At 32.8% G+C, this 19796-nt stretch overlaps 1 protein-coding gene across 1 annotated transcript in view; it reads left to right on the top strand.

Annotated features, from left to right (window-relative positions):
* LOC114330397 (ABC transporter G family member 23-like) overlaps window positions 1-19796 on the top strand; it is a 172514-nt gene that overhangs the window by 149753 nt on the left and 2965 nt on the right. Inside the window, exons 12-13 of the mRNA XM_050643853.1 lie at window positions 218-483; window positions 7944-8030. Of these exons, the coding sequence (XP_050499810.1) occupies window positions 218-483; window positions 7944-8030 (353 nt within the window). The remainder of the gene's footprint in view (window positions 1-217; window positions 484-7943; window positions 8031-19796) is intronic.

Below are 19796 nucleotides of genomic sequence, written 5' to 3'. Positions count from 1 at the left end.
TTTACAATGCGTAATTAATTAATAATACTCGTATTCTTTAACTTAGTCTAAACAGACACTAAAAATAAAAAAGGCTACAATATTACACATATCTTTTATGATACTATTAACTTATTGTTCAAAAGGGTGGGGTGTGAGGTTATCCATTTAATAAATAATATATTGAGGAAATATCCTTCAAGTGAAATTGATATTATGTTTCTCTTTATATTTCTAGCATCATGTTCTTTATGGGTGCAATTATGACATCCCAGATAATCATTACCGACCGACACGACGGTGTGTGGGACAGATCCATTGTTGCAGGAGTAACATCTTTAGAGATTACCATTACGCATTTGGTGTTGCAGGCTTCGATTTGCATAATTCAAACGGCAGAGCTATTGGTTGTCGTCTATTTGATTTACCAACAAGAATATTCAGGAAGTTTGTGGTTAATGTACGTGATGGTCTATCTTCAAGGTATTTGTGGAATGGCGTATGGTAAGTTTTACTTGGTTATTATTCAAGTGTGTTTCTAGAGTAAACCCTTTACGAGAAACATAAAATCCTTTATAAAAGGTATATTTGTTAAAATCCCTATACAGGGCTACATCAAAGACAGAAACTTAGATCGGTTGACCGATCATCATCAGTGCAATCCTAAAATGTGTACAACCAGATAAAATGATGCAAAGTATTTAAAATGTTGACTAAGGTTATAAAAAGTTATAGGTTATACTCACTTAGAATCTACATGCAAGCCACCAAAGTAAAAATAACAGGGTAAAAACCCTTTACAATTGATCCGTCATCGGAACATATGACAAAGATGTGAATTATAACATGGATGATTAAGATATCCAATGTTTTTCGCCCGAGGTACCAATGAGCTCTATCTGACAAGTTCACATCATGACTGTACGGAAGCAAGTGATTTTGATAACGGAAATTCTGAATGGTGACATGACAGGAATGACAGTTCCACAGGAAGTTATAATTTCCCTGTTGTTTTGTGGTATTTATTGTAAAATTTGTTAAATTAGTAACAATAAAAACAGTCGTTCCCACTGTGGTAGATAGTCTGTAAAAATGGAAATAGACTTGATGTAAATGTTAAAATATTGTAATGGAGGAAGTAGGCAAACCACATTACACATAATACAGAAAACTTAATAAACATTATCAAACCCCTTATATGTGATATCTAGGGCTTTTTATAACCTTAGTCAACATTTTAAATACTTTGCATCATTTTATCTGGTTGTACACATTTTAGGATTGCACTGATAATGATCGGTCAACCGATCGAAAACTAGTTCTGTCTTTGATGTAGCCCTGTATAGGGATTTTAACAAATATACCTTTTATAAAGGATTTTATGTTTTTGTAATGGTATACAGCCAACTACAGGAAATTTTTCGTCGTGGATCTTTACGAGAAACTCACAAAAATTACTTTCGTCTTATAACACAAATTATTAAAAAATGGAGTTTCGAAGTGAAAATAGCAATTTTTTAAAATTTGTTTAAACATTTTTATAAATAAATAGGTTACCATGAAACGATTTCGTTAAACTTTTAAACATAAGTTGCGGTCGCGGGTACAGTGGACAAATTGTATATTTACTTTTCATTACTTTCATTAATATTATAGTGTAAGCTAGTGAACCCTCCGACTAACGGTCGTCTTGTAAGGCTAGAAATTTGTCTAGTGATAATTCATAGCACATCAAGGCTAAGAACCATGACCTGGCAGGCATCAGCCGTGCACGTGTATCTACCAGGTGAATCGAAAAGTGCAAATTTAGTTGGTAAAATAAACTTTCTCCTGTAAAGGTTTAAATTTAAGTATGTGTTTGAGTAAGTCATTTAGAAGAAATATGTACAATGACAGGCGATTCTGAAGAGCATAAGATCTTGTCAGGCGAGGGGAAAGATTAGGGGTTTTTCCTAAAATTATCTTTTTTGCATCGAACAAAGTTTTTTTTAGGTTTTTTGAATCATTCCAAACAGAAAAAGTCTTTAGTGACTTTTCTCTTAGGTTAATAGTTTTTGTTATATAAGCGATTAAAAATTTTGAAAATTGCGAAATCGGCTATTCTTAACCCTAAATCGGACATTTAACTAAAAATTTCAATGTTGCCAAGGTAGGTAGATATTCTTTAAACATTGATTGATGAAATCCCGAAGAGTTTTTTGCAATACAATATCGAAAACCCCTTTGCTTTTTAATTGCTAATCAAGCGGGCGCGACACTGTTGTTTAAATTAGGACTTTTTGGCATATATATATATATATATATATATATATATATATATATATATATATATATATATATATATATATATATATATATATATATATAATACTAGTGACGTCATCCATCTGGGCGTGATGACGTAATCGATGATTTTTTTAAATGAAAGTAGGGGTTGTGTGATTACTCATTTGAAAGGTTATTTAATTCTCTATTCAGTAATATAAGCCTTAACATAATTATTTATACAGGGTGTGCAAACAATTTTTTTTCTTTTTGTCTAAATTAATTAATTTTTTTTTTGTACACCCTGTATAAATAATTATGTTAATGTCTATATTACTGAATAGAAAATTAAATAACCTTTCAAATGAGCTATCACACAACCCCTACTCTCATTTAAAAAAAATCATCGATTACGTCATCACGCCAAGACGGATGACGTCACTAGTATTATATATATGCCAAAAAGTCCTACTTTAAAAAAAATCGACCTGTCTGACGATTTCTCTTTAAATTTGCCCTTTCTCAAGATAATGAATTTATGCAAACCAAGCGTTCTCACTTATACTACAGTGTCGCGCCCGCTTGATTAGCAATTAAAAAACAAAGGGGTTTTCGATATTGTATTGCAAAAAACTCTTCGGGATTTCATCAATCAATGTTTAAAGAACATCTACCTACCTTGGCAACATTGGAATTTTTAGTTAAATGCCCGATTTAGGGTTAAAAATGGCCGATTTCGCAATTTTCAAAATTTTTAATCGCTTATAACAAAAACTATTGACTTAAGGAGAAAAATCACCAAAGACCTTTTCTCTTTGGAATGATTCAAAAAACCTAAAAAAACTTTGTTCGATGCAAAAATAATAATTTTAGGAAAAACCCATAATCTTTCCCATCGCCTGGCAAGTTCTTATGCTCTTCAGAATCGCCTGTCATTGTACATATTTCTTCTAAATGACTTACTCAAACACATACTTAAATTTAAACTTTACAGGAGAAAGTTTATTTTACCCCCTAAATTTGCACTTTTAGATTCACCTGGTAGATACACGTGCACGGCTGATGCCTGCCAGGTCATGGTTTTTAGCCTTGGTGTGCTATGAATTATCACTAGACAAATTTCAAGCCTTACAGGACGACCGTTAGTCGGAGGGTTCACTAGCTCTTAGACTATAATAATTAATAACTAATTATTAAATTATACTAGGTAAATATACCTTATCGTAGGGGAGCCCAAGCGGGGATTTTCGCAGTTACTCGAGCGCGTCAGATTATCATATGGGGAGAAACCTGGTACCCTGCAGATGTACCTATACCATATATTGGCTCTTAACACAGGGGTGTTCGTTAACGGGGGCCCGAATAAAAATCTATCCTTAAAGAAACTGGAAATTGTCAGATTAAGATAAGGTAAGTTAAGTACATGCAAAAGAGTGTATATTTCAAAAATCTGATGATTTGAGCCGGGCGTAACGAAATGGGTGAGTCCCAAAGTTTAACAAGAAAAAAGCGAATATTTCGCGAAATGAATGACAGATCGAAAAACTAAAAAATATGTGCTCAATATTTTTTTAAAAATCTATCGATCGATACCAAAGACGACTTTCCATGGAGAGGGGTGGGGGGTAAGTTTAATATTTTACGCGATACAAATCCCGCGATATTTCGCGAAATGAACATCAGATCGAAAAACTATAAAATACACTTATTGAATATTTTTGAAAAATCTATCGAATGGCACCAAACACGATCCCCCACAAAAGTGTGGTGGGGGGTTACTTTAAAATCTTAAATAGGAGCCCCATTTTTTACTGCAGATTTGGATTCCTTATGTAAAAGTAAATAACTTTTATTCGAAACATTTTTTCGAATTATGGATAGATGGCGTTAAAATCGGAAAAAACGATTGTTGGAAATGGAAAATTAAATTAAAAAATGGCAAGCGCCCGCTAAAATGGAAAGCATTACTTAACTTTTTTTGATTTTAGGACCTACTCTTCACAACCCAATAGGTCCCCATAACGCTCTAGTGACTGCACATTTAGCATACTTTGCTCCCTTAGCATTATACAGTGCTAGTTAAAAGTCCTTACCCCCCTTGTATCTTTTGAACAGTTATACCTATAATAGTGAAATTTGGAAAGAGGAAATAAACAGATGTAAGCTTCTTAACTAGTCATGACAGGTGACGTAATTATGGCAGATGACTTTACAGCGCCCCTGTGACAAATAATTTCAAATGGGACCTTATGGCAAGTGATACCTCGTTTGAAAGGTATTGAAAATACCTATTCATTCATACTAATTTTGTTTGAGTTTAATCTCATTTTGATGAATATATGAAATAAATATAAAATTGTAGTTTCGCATTTAATTAATAAAAATTCAAAATTCCGCATATGATTATTTGTCAAAAAGGTTGAAGTTGACGTAAAAACTACGAGAGAATTGAAAGACGTCAACTTTTTTGACAAAAAAACCATAGGCGAATATTTGAATTTTTATTCATTAAATGCGAAAGTGCAATATTATATTTATTTCATTTATTCACCAAAACCAAAATCAACTAAAACCCAAAAAATTAGTATGACTGAATAGGTATTTTGTATACCTTTCAAACGAGGTATCACTTGCCATAAGCTCCCATTTAAAATTATCGGTCACAGTGCCTCTGTAACATCATCTGTCACTATTTCGTCACCTGTCATGACTAGTTAAGAAGCTTACGTTCGTTTATTTCCTCCCTCCAAATTTCACTATTATAGGTATAACCGTTCAAAAGATACGAGGGGGGTACAGACTTTTGACTAGCACTGCATTTTAAAGTGCGTATGCGTTTTGTTGCTAATTTGTCGCCAACTTTTCGCCGACAGGCGACCCGCGAACGCACTTAATATGTTTACATTATGTAGCATATTGGCATTATCAACAAAGAACTAATTAGATGTAGAATATAAATTGTAATAATACTATATGGCGAAACCGTCATATTAACACTGAGATAATGCCAAGAATTTATAAAGCTGGTGTAAGACCAATAATGACATATGCATCAGAAACAAGACCCGATACAATCACAACACAAAGACTACTGGAAACGGCAGATATGAGAGTACTGAGAAAAATTACAGGAAATACGCTGAGAGATCGAAAGAGGAGTGAAGACATTACAAGAAAATGTAACGTACAGTGTATAACTGAATGGACACTAATTAGAAAAAAGAATGGAATAACCACATAAGCAAAATGGGGGAGTATCGTGTGGTCAAAATAGCAAAAGATAACCAGATTCACCAATCGGCAAAAGAAGTATAGGACGACCGCGCAAAAGATGGAATGGCAATCTTCCATAGAGGTATCAATCCGTCAATGAACAAGCAGAGTTGCTTATAAAGAGGTAGAAGAAGTAGAAGAAGAAGAATATCGGGATCATAATCTATCGATTAAAATAAGTTTCAGCTTGCGAATATAAAATCGACCTTTTTCGACAAAAGCCACCCGCCTAATAGTGTTTCTCTAGCTTAATATACAGGTTGTAACAAAAATACAGGTCATAAATTTAATCACATATTTTGGGACCAAAAACAGTTCCATTGAACCTAACTTACATACAAATGTCCACAGAAAAAAAGTTACAGCCCTTTGAAGTTACAAAATGAAAATCGATTTTTTCCAATATATCGAAAACTATTATAGATTTTTTATTGAAAATGGACATGTGGCATTTTTATGGTAGTAGCATCTTAGTCATAGTTAAATTTGGACATCCCATAAAAATTTTATGGGGGTTTTGTTCTTTTAAACCCCCCAAACTTGTGTGTACGTTCCAATTAAATTATTACTGTGGTACCATTAGTTAAACACAATGTTTTTAAAACTTTTTTGCCTCTTAGTACTTTTTCGAAAAGTCAGTTTTTATCGAGATATTTTGAATATTTGTCAAATCCACCACAAATTTTGTATACAGTGAGCACGTAAAGATTGGAATAAATTCATTTTCTCGAGGAAAAATTTCATTTTGGAAAAAAATCCCGAAACGGGTCAAGTTTTATTTTTAAATTACGACTTTTTGGCATATATATCATAATAGTGACGTCACCCATCTGGGCGTGATGACGTCATCGATAGTTTTTCGAATGGGAATATGGGTCGTGTGATAGCTCATTTGAAAGGTAATTATTAATTCTCTATTCAGTAATATAAACATTTATATAATTATTTATACAGGGTGTCAAAAAAAATTTTTGAATTAAATTTATTGACAAAAAGAAGAATTTATTTAGTTCAAAATACATTTTACTGCTCTCAGAAAACAGAAAAAATGTTTATTTTAAAAATAATCATTGCTTTTCGCTTAAATTAAATGTTCAAACTGTCAAGAGGAAGGTGGGTGGCGGCTTTAATATTGAATTTAAACAAAAAACAATATTTATTTGCCAAATAAACAATATTTCCTGTTTTCTGATAGCATTAAAATGTATTTTGAGTTAAATAAATAACACACATTTTTCTTTTTATGTCAATAAATTTAATTCAAAATTTTTTTTTGGACACCCTGTATAATTTTTTTTGGACACCCTGTATAAATAATTATGTTAATGTTTATATTACCGAATAGAGAATTGAATTACCTTTCAAATGAGCTATCACACGACTCCTATTCTCATTTAAAAAAATTATAGATGACGTCGTCACGTAGATGGGTGACGTCACCAGTATATTACATATGACAAAAAGTCGCAATTTAAAAATAAAAATTGACCTGTTTCGGGATTTTTTTTTAAAATCGTCCATTCTCAAGAAAATGAATTTATTCCAACCTTTACGTGCAAGTATATGGTTAATGGAGACTAGGTAATAACATGAAAATTTATTTATGATTTACATTTTTAGGTATATTTTGAACAATATTAAAAAAGAAGCCAGATCTCGATAAAATTTGTCTTATCGAAAAAATACAAAGAGGCAAAAAAGTTTTAAAAACACTCTGTTTAACTAATGGTACCGCAGAGATAGTTTAATTGGAAAGTACACACAAACATTTGGAGGGTTTAAAGGAACAAAACCCCCATAAAATGTTTATGTAAACATATTAAAAAAGAAGCCGCAACTCGATAAAAACTGCCTCATCGAAAAAATATTAAGATGCAAAAAGTTTTAGAAATATTGAGTTTAACTAACGGTATCATAATAATAATTTAATTGGAACGTACACAAAAGTTTGGGGGGTCAAAGGGAATAAAACCCCCATAAAATTTTTATGGGGCGCACCAATTTCACTATAATTTTTCTTTAAGATGTTCCTGCATAAGAATGCCTCATGCCTCATGTCCATTTTTAATAAAAAATCTCTAAGAGTTTTCGATATATTCGAAAAAATCGATTTTCATTTTGTAACTTCAAAGGGCTGTAACTTTTTTTATGTGCATATTTGTATTAAGGTCAGTTAAGTTCATTCGAACTATTTTTGGCCCCAGAATATGTGATATAATTTATGACCTGTATTTTTGTTACACCCTGTATATATTTACAAACGTTTTAACCTTTTTTGACCTTTGAAGCAAAGGAAAGTAAAGGACGATTACCGATCAGATGGAGTAGCAGAACAAACCAAATTGCTAAAAACAATGTTTAACATTTTGAATTATCATTTATTTAAAATATATTATATAATATGCTATAAGTACATTTAATTTCAGGTTTTTGGGTATCTGTTATCAGCACTGATCATTCCATGGCCAATACTGTTCTGACAGGAATATTTCTTCCAATGATGATGTTAAGTGGTAAGAATTATTAAATTTAAATAAAGCAGTATGCATCCACGTTATTCTTCAACCCATCTGGTTTCATTCAATATAAAATCGACTCATACAAAAATATAACGAGAATGTTTAAAACGAAAATGGAGAACTGGTCTTTAAAATGAAGAAGTCTTTGTGCTGTTACTACTGCAAGTATATTTGGCTCCATTTATAATTTTTCTTACTCTTTGTTTGTTCTTTATGTCCACTGATTGTTTGGTATTTTCCCCCAAACACCCTTCGAAGTAAAAGACTAAGTTTTTCAACCTAATACAAATATTTGTAAAATAAAATATTTTTAAAAGATTTTTAATTGAAAAACATATTGGCCCATTTTCCTGGTGATACCTCCAAGGCTTCTACAATATGCAAGCCAGATGGATGCTGCAGTGAAGACAAAAGGGAAGGAATTCTACACTATGCAATTCACAACCCCCCGTCTGCAGCTTGGTAAAGTTCCAACGGAAAATGGACCTAGTTATTCTATAGGAGTAATACTAATATAAAATAAAAATGTATACCATTTTTATTCAGTTGCAATGCGAAGCCAAAACCGTCTTAATTTTTACTTAGATTAGAGAGTGCAGCCAGCACTCTTATCGACGATTTCACCTCTTGTTAGAGGCTCTTCAGAGAATGCATAGGCTGCTTTCTCTACTCCAGGTAAAAACTTTCGACATCTATTAGTCCCCCATTGCATGGGGCCAAAATGGGCCAATATGATTTTCAATTAAAAATCTTTTAAAAATATTTTATTTTACAAATATTTTTATTAGGTTGAAAAACTTAGTCTTTCATTTAGCAGATGCCGCTACGCACCTACTACCTTCACGTCAGTTGCAATGGGGGACTAATAGATGTCGAAAGTTTTTACCTGGAGTAGAGAAAGCAGCCTATGCATTTTCTGAAGAGCCTCTAACAAGAGGTGAAATCGTCGATAAGAGTGCTGGCTGCACTCTCTAATCTAAGTAAAAATTAAGACGGTTTTGGCTTCGCATTGCAACTGAATAAAAATGGTATACATTTTTATTTTATCCTTCGAAGTGTTTTTCTTTGCCATATTTGTAACATTTCGATGCCTCAGAAGCCAATCGGTGTAAGTCAATAAACGTTTAAAATGAGATAAGGAGATGTTTGTGAATGTAGTTGCAGAAAAATAAGGAGCCATGAAAAATAAATAAACCGTACTTATTTATCATAATTTAAGTATTCTATTCATAAATACAAACAAGGAAATTATGATATTATTATATACAGAGTGGGCCAAAATCCAAAGAAAAGAGTCCACCTCGATATTTGGCAGTAGGTATTTATCAGATTTTAAGGAAATAAAGAAATAGGTCAATTTTTGATCTAAGGAGGACACATTTTTATGGTACATATATCTGTCATTTGTCAACCCCCTCCCTTTCACTTCCCCCACCCCTTATTTTTAAATAGGTAATAGGTGTCGTGTGCTAGCTCATTTGAAAGGTTATTCGATTCTCTTTTCAGTAATATTAACATTAACATAATCACTTACACAGGTTGTCCAAGAAAAATTATTTTGAATTAAATTAATTGACAAAAAAAGAGGAATGTATGTAATTTATTTAACTCAGAATACATTCTACTGCTGAAAACAGAAAAATGTGTATTTGATAAATAAACATTGTTTGTTGCTTAAATTCAATATTCAACCTACCAAGAGGCAGATGGGTGGCAGCTTGAACATTGAAATTAAGCGGAAAGGAATGTCTATTTATCAAAAAACATTTTTTTCTGTTTTGTCACAGCAATATAATGTATTTTGAATTAAATAAATTACACACATTCTTCTTTTTGTGTCAATTAATTTAATTAAAATAATTTTTTCTTGGACACCCTATATAAATAATTATGTTAATGTTGATATTATTGAATAGAAAATTGAATAACCTTTCAAATGAGCTAGCACACGACCCCTATTTCCTATTTAAAAATAAGGGGTGAGGGAAGTGGAAGGTAAGGGGTTGACAAATGACAGATGTATGTACCGTAAAAATGTGTCCCCCTTAGATCAAAAATTGACCTGTTTTTTATTTTCTTAAAATCTAATAAATACTGCCAAATATCGATTTGGACTCTTTTGTTTGGCCCATTCTGTATAATAATATGTATTACATACTTACATCTCGTAAGTCATTTCTAGGGAGAATGTGACTTACACCGTTTGACTTCTGAAGCATCGATTTATTCAGTTTTTGTCATAGTCCAGATTTCTGAGGCATACTAATTATTGGTCTTATTACAGTTTTATACGTTCTTAATTTAGCTGATTTTTTTGTTATTTAGTATTCTATTGAGTGGATACATGCAACTATTTTCTGACATTAGTTTTTTGTGTATTTCCTCCTGGCTACTTGGTGTACTCGAAAATAAAGTCCCTAAATATTCAAATTTCTCTACCTGTTTAAATTTATACATTTTTCGTTCATCCAATATTTTCATTACATATTGCCCCTGTTCAAATGTCTTGTCCATGCATTCTGTCTACAGTGCTAGTCAAAAGTCCGTACCCCCCCCTCGTATCTTTTGAACGGTGATACCTGTAATAGTAAAATTTGGAGGAAGGAAATAAACGGACGCAACCTTCGTAACTAGTCATGATAGGTGACGTAATAGTGACAGATGACGTTACAGAGCCACTGTGACCAATTATTTTAAATGGGACCTTATGGCAAGTGATACCTCGTTTGAAAGGTATTTAAAATACCTATTCAGTCATACTAATTTTTTTGGGATTTAGTTGATTTTGGTTTTCGTGAATAAATTAAATAAATATAATATTGTAGTTTCGCATTTAATTAATAAAAATTCAAATGCCCGCCTATGTTTTTTTTGTCAAAAAAGTTGACGTTTTTTCAATTCTTTAGTAGCTTTTACGATAACGTCAACGTTTTTGACAAGTAATAATATGCGGAATTTTTAATTTTTATTAATTAAATGCCTACAATTTTATATTTATTTCATTTATTCATCAAAATTAGCTTAAGCTCAAACAAAAATAGTATGAATAAATAGGTATTTTCAACACCTTTCAAACGAGGTATCACTTGCCATAAGGTCCCATTTAAAATTATCGGCCACAGAGGCGCTGTAAAGTCATCTGTCATAATTACGTCACCTGTCATGACTAGTTAAGAAGCTTGCGTCCGTTTATTTCCTTCCTCCAAATTTCACTATTATAGGTATTACCGTTCAAAAGATACGAGGGGGGGTACGGACTTTTGACTAGCACTGTATATAGTTTTGTTTCGTTTATAATCTCGATTCCATAAACTTTGTATATATTTTTCTCGATCAACTTCTTCTAGTCGTTTCACTACCTCTCTTAATAATTCTTTCTTGCTTGTGGACAGAATTGCTACATCATCAGCGAATGCCAAACATTGTTATTTTACGTGACCTGATCTGTTAATATTAGCCTTTTTTATTACCAGATCCAATACTACATAATATACCTATTAAATAACAGTGGTGACAATGAATTAACTTGTCCTACTCCTTCTTTCATTTAAAATTTTTCTGTTTGTTTATTATTTATTAAGTTTGTTTATTTTGCATTATTTTCTTTTTTAGTGTTAGCTTTATATTTCTTATTATATATTTATTTTTATCTACGTTTATCTATAGGTACTATTTTTGATAAAATTTCTAGATATTTTATATTTTTTTCTCTTTATTTTTTTTTGCTTTTTTCTTTATATTCTATCAAAAGGTTGCTTTAAATTCATGAAGAGTGCCATTGTTGGTCATTATATTCATGAATTTTAGCTTGTATTTCTCTTAAAGTAAATATGTTGTCTATAATAGACTTTTCTCTTTAGTTTAGTCGCAACATAGGGGGTCCAGTGTATACTTTTAAGTCGCCGCGATTTGATGGTGGTATTATAGGTTTTTTGGGTCGCTGAATCTAATGGATGTGGTCTGAAAGCCCAAATGTGGTGCTTTAAATTGTTATTAACAAATTATGGTAAAATTAAAATATAATTAAAACATAATTAAAAGCCCTGTAAATAAATTGATAGTGTTAAGATCTTCTCTGGTGTATTTTTGGTCGCTGAATCGAATGCGACTAGTCGCGATTACTCAAAATCTGTTCTTATCTCGTTAATAAGAAAATAATTGTTTATTCGTCGAAAAGCTCGAAATGCGCTATCTACAGCAAGTTTGTAGTCTTTTTATAGTATTTTTATACGCTAAATCGATTGCCACTAGTAGTAATAGCTTAAACCACGTTCCGACTTTGTTATTAATAACTTATTGCAAAAATAACGGTTTATAGTACGTTCACTCACGGTTTTTGCTCTAAATTTTAAAAAATCACTTGGATTGTCGTGAAATTTGGCATATACGTAGCTAACATGTCAAACAAAACAGTTGATATCGTGCCGATGTCTGTTTTTACCCTTGGGGTGAGTTTCACCCCTTTTCGGGTGAACATTTGAGTTATTTGGTTTTTTGTTAAAAAATGAACATATTCACTCGCAAATAACTCAAAAAGTATTGACTTAGTGAAAAAACTGTATAGAACAAAAGTTGCTTAGAACTAATCAGTTTATCCAATTCCGGACCTATTTTAAAGGTTTCTTTTTTCACCCCCGCAACGGGGTGAAACTCACCCCCAGGGTAAAAGCACACATCGGCACCCTATCACTTATTTTGTTTGACATGTTAGCTACGTGCATGTTAAATTACATGTCATTGCAAGTGGTTTTTTAAAATTTAGAGCAAAAACCGTGAGTAAACGTATTATAAACCGTTACTTTTGCAATAATTTATTAATAACAAACTCGGAACGTGGTTTAAGCTATCACGACTAGTAACAATCGATTTAGCTTATTTTTCTATGAAAAAGACTACAAACTTGCTGTAGATAACGCATTTCGAGCTGTTCGGCGAATAAACAATTATTTTGTTATTAACAAAATAAGAACATATTTTGAGTAATTGCGACTAGTCGCATTCGATTCAGTGGCCAAAAATACACCAGAGAAGACCTTAACACTGTCAATTTATTTACAAGGCTTCTAATAATTCCTGAAAAACACCTAATTTTACCATAATTTGTTAATAACAATTAAACGCACCACATTTGGGCTTCCAGACCACTTCCATTGGATTCAGCGACCCAAAAAACCTATAATACCACCATCAAATCGCGGCGACCTAAAAGTGTACAGGGGACCCCCTATGTTGCGACTGTGTGTGTGTTTTGTGTTTTATTGGCACTGGTTTTCACAACCAACTGGCCAGTCAATTTCATAATTGTTTTTTAGACTATAACTTATCACTAACTCAGGGGAGTAATGTGTAGTGTGTGTGTTGAGTAAGTGTCTTGTTACTTTGCAAAGTCGACGTCATTGTTTTTGCAAAGAGACGCTAATTGTATCCGAACGTCTGCGGTTGCGACTAGACTATTTTTCTAAAGCCACACTGGTATATTATCCTATGCTACTCTTAAGACTTCTTGCTAACATGTTTTTGATGTGGATTGCTAATTTCTTATACAGGGTGTTAGTAAATAAGTATGAAAAAATTTAAGGGCTAATTTTACATGAAAAATTAATGCCAGTTTGCTCTATAAACATATGTCCGCAAATGCTTAGTTTCGGAGATACCGGGTGTTGAAATTTTTATTTCAAACTGCCAATTTATTTATTGCTCTAAGGCAAGTTGAGCTATGAAAATGAAATTTAGTGAGTTTTAGGAGATAGTTATTACAAATTTTACGACATACAATTAACAATTTTGTATTCATCATTGGCGCGCCTACGGGCAATGGTCTGAATTTTTTTAAAGAAAAAAATAGTACGCCACTGAGATATTTCGAATTAGAAATTATTTTTAAATTCCACGTCTAATTTATGATAAAAAACCTTTCTTTCCTTTTTTTCATATCATGCACCGTTTTTATGCAGAAAAATAAAACATCTTGGCGCATATTTTTCATTTCTTAATACATCATCAAGAACTATCCAATATAATAATACTAAACTAGAACAATAACAGAAACTATTACTAATACCATTTTAACTAGGTGCAAAGCTGCAAGAAATGTTTAAAATGATCTCCTTTACAGGTAACAGAAGAATTTTATATTCATCATTGGCGCGCGTACGGGTAATGGTGTGAATTTTTTGAAGAAAAAAATAGTACGCCACTGAGATATGTCAAACTAAAAATAATTTTTGAATTCCTCGTTCAATTTACGACAAAAAATCTTTCTTGCCTTTTTTTCATATGCGGCGCCGTTTTTATGTAAAAAAATTGAACATCTTAACGTTTACAAAGTATTTGAACTAAGTTTCTATGCATATGGAAACTACCTCAAATACTTGGTAAGCGTTAAGATGTTTTATTTTTTTTGTATAAAAACGGCGCTTCGTATGAAAAAAAGGCAAGAAAGATTTTTGTCGTAAATTGAACGAGGAATTCAAAAATGATTTTTAGTTTGACATATCTCAGTGGCGTACTATTGTTTTCTTAAAAAAATTCAGACCATTACCCGTACGCGCGCCAATGATGAATATACAATTCTTCTGTTATCTGTAAAGGAGATCATTTTAAACATTTCTTGCAGCTTTGCACCTAGTTGAAATGGTATTAGTAATATTTTCTGTTATTGTTCTAGTTTAGTATTATTATATTGGATAGTTCTTGATAATGTACTAAGAAATGAAAAATATGCGCCAAGATGTTTTATTTTTCAGCATAAAAACGGTGCATGATATGAAAAAAAGGCAAGAAAGGTTTTTTATCATAAATTAGACGTGGAATTTAAAAATAATTTCTAATTCGAAATATCTCAGTGGCGTACTATTTTTTTCTTTAAAAAAATTCAGACCATTGCCCGTAGGCGCGCTAATGATGAATACAAAATTCTAAATTGTATTTCAAAAAATTCGTAATAACTACCTCCTAAAACTCACCAAATTTCATTTTCATAGCTCAACTGGTCTTAGAGCAATAAATAAATTGGCAGTTTGAAATAAAAATTTCAACACCCCGTATCTCCGAAACTAATCATTTGCGGACATAAGTTTATAGAGCAAACTGGTATTAATTTTTCATGTAAAATTAGTCCTAAAAATTTTTCATACTTATTTACTAACACCCTGTATACTAAATTTAATAGTTCCACAGCCCTATAATTCTGACATTTCGCTTTATTTACTTTTACATATTTTATTGGTTTTAAATAAAACCTAATGGAAATACACTTCTTCTTCTTATTCTTCTTCTTCTTAGCAATCTATCGTCCACGTTTGGACATAGTCCTCCCCCAACTCCTTTCATCGGTCTCTATCCTGAGCAACATATTTCCAATTCGTTACGACTACTCTTTTAATATCATCAACCCATCTCATTTGTGGTCTTCCTCTCGGTCGTTTACTTTCGTAAGGTATCCAGTGTTGTATTGCTGCATTCCAACATTGGACTTTTTATGTCCTCGACTTTTGTTTTTGATCTTACCCAGTCGTTCGCCTTTTTACCTGACAGTCGTATACCTAATATTGCTCTTTCCATTGCTCTCTCTGTTGTGGCTGGTTTATTCATATTTGCCTTGGTTAGGGTACAGGTTTGACATCCATATGCCATGATAGGATGGATGCATTGGTTGAACACTTTGCTCCTCAAGTATTGGGGTATTTTGCGGTTCTTAAGTATATAACTAAGTTCCAAATCCCGCTCATGTTAGTCTTGCTCTTCTAGTAATTTCCGTACTTTGGTTCTCTTTGTCAAGTTTCAGGATTTGGACTAGGTAGATATATTCCTGGACTTTTTCTATCTCACTGCCATTTATAGTTATAGGTATGGGGTCATCTGTGTTTATCATTATTTTTGTTTTTCTCATATTCATTTTTAGGCCGATGTATTGGGAGCTGCCTGCGAATTCCTCCATCATAATTTGCAGTTCCTCGAATGAGCTCGCTTTAAGCACAACATCGTCAGTGAATCTGAGGTGGTTTAGCTTGTTGCCATAAACGTTAACGCCATAGGTTAACCAGTTTGTAGTTTTGAAGACGTCTTCTAGGGCTAGGTTGAAAAGCTTTGGCGAGATTATGTCTTCTTACCTCACACCTCTCTTAATCTGGATAGGATTTATATTTGGTTATTTGTATTGGTATTTGTATATACACTCACCGACACAAAATTCCGCCACCCAAAATTTTTGATTAAGCTTGACAATTTATAACTTTATTATTTGTACTCCAGATTTCAAGATTCTTTCATCAGTTTGTAGGTACATGTATTGATGTTGTTTGCTATTACATATTAAGGTAATAAGTAAATTTTTGCTTAGATGGCATTATACGGGGGCGAATGGAAGCGTTGTTTTTCTTCTAACTTTAGAAAATTATGTGGAAAAATTGGAGGGCTGATTTGTTTCATCCTCCTTTTGTATTATCCTGGAGGTATCACTAAGGTTTTGTTTTTTGAATTATCCGAATATCTCTTTTCTTGTAAGAGCTGTAAATAAAAACACTGCTTTGAAGGTTAATTTAATTAAAAATATCCAACGCATTAATTAACAAAACAAAACAAAATTAACAGCAAAAGAAAACAATTCAATAGCGGGTATGTCCACCTTTTGCAGCAACGACTGCTCGCAATCTGTTTAGCATCGAATAAAGCCGCGGCGCATATTGAACCTAAGGCCGATGCCACATTATGCGTTTCAACCGGACCGACCTGTCACACTATGCGTTTAGTCTGGTGCAGTTTGTAAGCGCGTACCGATGACTCAAAAAGCATCCGTTTCCAACGCAACCGGACCGATCTATCACACTATGCGTTTTCACCGAATGCGGCGGAAACGCATCCGGTCAAAACGCATAATGTGGCATCGGCCTAAGCGAGTCACAACCTGCGCCGGTGGGACGGGTGACCTGTGCAGTTATTTTTCTAGCGTGCCGCATATTGAACACAAGTTAATCGTCGGCTGTCGCCGTAACGAATAGAGACGGGCAAAATAAGTGCAAACGTGTAACGGTTACTATTGATACTGGTTCTCAGTGGTACTGAGTACAAATACTGATTACAAAATACTGATGTATCTGATCCTTGTACTGAATTGAGTAGGCAACTAAAAAACGGTAGTTCCGTACATGTAACTAGTAACGTTTTAAAAATATCTTACATTACATGTCTCTAGTAGTCGTAGCGGTATGACTTTCGAAAACATCGAATTTGATCATAAGCGGGTGCATAAAAAGATATCTTACACTGAGTATTATATTTCTACATACCTTTATAATAACAAGCATAAGTTAAACACTGCATTGATTGTGATTGCAAAAACGGTTCTTTTGCTGATTATGATTTTGAGAAAATATTAAATCACACAAAAATACAATTCCCAACCATCATTTAATTTTTAACGATAAACAAAAGTCTAATAAATATATGATGACAAGTTTAAATTGAGCGACTTTGTCGATAACAGTGTCATTAATAAATATTTTTTATTTTCCAATGATTGTGTGGATTTAGAAATACATACTAAACAATTTTTTGATCTGTATAAAGTAGATTATAATTATGACACATTATGGTACTCCTAATTTTTCAAATAATATGCTCTTGTAAACGCATAACTTTAATTTATTGGCTAAAGCCACACTAACTAGATACTTCACAAGAAATTAAAAATACTTAACATGTAAAAAATTCACTGTTTTAATCAGATATATTATATTCCCTACTATTGCGCCTACTATATTATATAATAAAATACATATTAAAACAAATAAACGAAAACTTGTAGAGTAGTGCTGATTGATACAACAGAGCAATAAAATGTTATTCATTCAAGATAGTTTAAAATATATCGCCGCTTATTCATTTCAGATATTTCCATCTCGCAAAACAAAAACACGTAAAAATTAACATCTGGCGCTGAGTCACCCGTCCCAAGCCCAAGAAAACTGTACTTACGTCGATGACAAACCTTCCCAAGCTCGACCTGCGAACGCATGCACTGATAGTAGGATGCGCAGAACGGTCTACGCAACTCGCCGGTGCCAGGTTGTGTCTGCTTAGGATCAATTTGCGCTGGCTAAAGATGTGTTTTGCTCGCCTGGGGAATAGCCAGTGGCCTAGCTGACAGGCCCACAGGGCCCTCAAGGCGAGGGGGGGGGGGGCGACGTTAGAAGGGGCCCCTTAAAACCTTCAAGCTTAATACTTCTACTTTCTTTAAATTTGGGACCAAAACATATTTTTCTAATAAGCATCGAAATAGGCAATTTGGAAGAAAGTAATGAAGCGGATAATTGACAACTCTTACTCTTTCCGGGTGCAAGATGCAATAATTTAGCGTTTCTTGGGCATGTTGGTAGCTTAGATGAAAGTGAATCCCAAAAAGGTAATTTTTTGTCGGTGGATCTTTTACTAGCTAAATATGATCCTGTTTTAGCTAAATTAATCGGTAAAAACAATAACTTAAACAAATTACTTGAGCCATTGCAAATAAAAAACGTAGTTATAAATTTGCTGGGTCAAGAAACTGAAAACAAATTTATTAATTTAATTAAAAAAAAGTTGTTTTTATTCAATAATTCTTGATACCACTCAAGATATTTCAAAACACGATCAGCTTAGTTTCATTTTCCGGTATGTAAAAATAACTTGCGATGAAAATAATTTACCTTCCAAAGTAGAAGTTGTTGAAAGTTTTTTGGGATTTATTTGCATATTAGACCAAAGTACAGAAGGTCCTGTAAATGAAACTTTAAAATTTTAAAATTTATACAATCAAAGCACCTTTCCGTACACAACTGCAGAGGAAAGGTGTATATTTAGGCGTACAAAGGCGCATAACTGACATTGAAAAAACAGTTTCCTATTCCTATCTTCATGTGCATCCCATAATCTGAACCTATTGTTGAATGATGCCGTTGCTGGTGTACAGGAGTTGGTTTTTTGCGACATAATTAAGAGATTATATGTTTTTTTAGTGTAAGTATTACAATATGGAATGTACTACATAATATGTATGCACTATTACCACTTTGGATTCATCGCGTTTGCCAGTCTTAGAAATGTTATGTAAAACCCAATAGTCATCCAGACATGATGCTGTTATGGCTTTGCGTCAAGCTTTCCGACAAGTAATGAAATCTTTAACGAAAATTTCATTGCTAACAAAAAACTATGAAAAATTAGAAGCTAATGCATTAGTAGAGCATATGAATAATTTTGAATTTGCCGTTAACATTACTATTCTAAAATACTTAACTTTATTCAACGAACATTACATTCGACTAACTTTATTCAACTTAATTTTAGCACAAGCAGCAGGAATAGTAGAATCGTGGAGATTAAACCGGAATTTAAAAATAAACAGAAAAAAGTATAAAAAAAAATTACGATTAGCTCAGCTGCGACGAAAAAATAACTTGTAGCAAAAAAGTTTTGAAGTTAATGTTTTCAATGTAAATTTAGATATAATATTGCAACAACGTACTAATAGGTTTAGGTTTGTAGGATTAAGAGACATGAAGTTATAATAGGTTTTTATGTCAATTCCCAAAAAAAACTATTAACACGAACCGATGAAGACTTATTAAAGAAAGGCCAAATAATTTTCGTAAATGTTTATAATACGAGGGCCCACAAAAATTGTCGCGGGGGGGGGGGGGGCTCACCAATCTTCAGCTACGCCGGCTGGGAATAGCCCGATTTTCCTCTACCAAGGCAACTGTACCAAATTTTCTGGAGGCC

This window comes from Diabrotica virgifera, chromosome 2 (assembly GCF_917563875.1).
Source record: "Diabrotica virgifera virgifera chromosome 2, PGI_DIABVI_V3a".
In the NCBI taxonomy this organism is placed as follows: Eukaryota; Metazoa; Arthropoda; class Insecta; order Coleoptera; family Chrysomelidae; genus Diabrotica; species Diabrotica virgifera.
The sequence above is the reverse complement of the archived record's forward strand: the minus strand, read 5'-3'. Positions and strand labels throughout refer to the sequence as shown.